We start from the raw sequence: 1,055 nt of genomic DNA, 5'->3' as shown, positions 1-1,055 counted from the left end.
TTTTTAAAAAAAATTTAAATTAAAATACCTGCTCAAATCCAAGCTCTTAACCTTGTGTGATGGGTGAGCATGGATGGAAGCCAGGCTAGGGTGTGTGTCAGATGGGTTGTTGGCTTGTTTAACTCATTGGGTGCATTCAATTCCCTGCCAAACTATGATGGAATTCTCAGCATTTTCACAGGGCTGCATTTCCTAGTGAAGGAAGCTGTGCCAGTTCAGATTAATTAAAGCTGGTACGAAGTATTACGTTTCAGTTCCCTCCTTGCTTCCTCTGTAGCTCTGCTGTGTCCATAGCCTGAAGTGGTATGGCTCTAAAGAAGCTTTTAACATTAGATATTGAGGATTATCTATACTGTATCCAGGTCTTTGACCTAGGTTTTTAGTTGAAGTAGGACATGAGGTGGTTTGTCAGGCAAGCTTGTTAGGGAATAACTGCTAGGTTGCTAATCAGTTCCTGTGTTCTTAGTTCTGTCTCTGCTTGACTGAAGCCATCCTGATCTTCTCGCCAGACAGCTCCCTCTTCTACTTCTGCTCCCACAAGGTCAAAGTACAACTGCATTGGACTGCACAGATGCTAGCACTCGTGGCTGCAACAGTGGGCTTGGCCTTCATTATCTCTAGCAAGAATCGAAGTGAACTCCCACACTTTGTCTCCTGGCACAGCTGTCTAGGTCTTCTGACACTTCTGGCCATGTGTGGACAGATCTTATGTGGACTGTGCCTGCGGTTTCCACGGCAGCTGAAGTTCTTCTCTGTGGCCCAGCTTCAACTGTATCACCTGATGTATGGACTGGTGGTTTACCTGTCAGCCACTTTCACTGTGGTACTGGGCATTTATTCTGACTGGTTTCAGGCCCAGGTCAAAGGGGCAGCCTGGTATTTCTGCCTGGTCCTACCCTTCTGTCCAGCCTTGGTCATTATGAATCAAACTATTAGAACTCATGTGCCAAAAAAGAGAGAGTGTATTTGAGCTTCGGACTCCTCAGGAACTGAAATCCTATCTCATGGTTCCTTGTTTTTTTCTTCAGAACATTTGGGTTTGAGTTCCTGTGTTT

At 45.1% G+C, this 1,055-nt stretch overlaps 1 protein-coding gene across 1 annotated transcript; it reads left to right on the top strand.

Annotated features, from left to right (window-relative positions):
* Positions 1–466: 466 nt before the first annotated feature.
* LOC107125283 (cytochrome b561 domain-containing protein 1) lies at positions 467–970 on the top strand (the record flags this gene model as incomplete). The annotated part of the gene is made up of 1 exon (XM_015428727.1): positions 467–970. A coding segment is annotated over one exon (504 nt), but the record flags the coding sequence as incomplete, so codon positions are not given.
* Between the last annotated feature and the right edge of the window lie 85 nt (positions 971–1,055).

The sequence above is a fragment of the Gekko japonicus genome, unplaced genomic scaffold, assembly GCF_001447785.1.
Source record: "Gekko japonicus isolate JY-2015 unplaced genomic scaffold, Gekko_japonicus_V1.1 scaffold35393, whole genome shotgun sequence".
Taxonomy (NCBI): Eukaryota; Metazoa; Chordata; class Lepidosauria; order Squamata; family Gekkonidae; genus Gekko; species Gekko japonicus.
The sequence above is the reverse complement of the archived record's forward strand: the minus strand, read 5'-3'. Positions and strand labels throughout refer to the sequence as shown.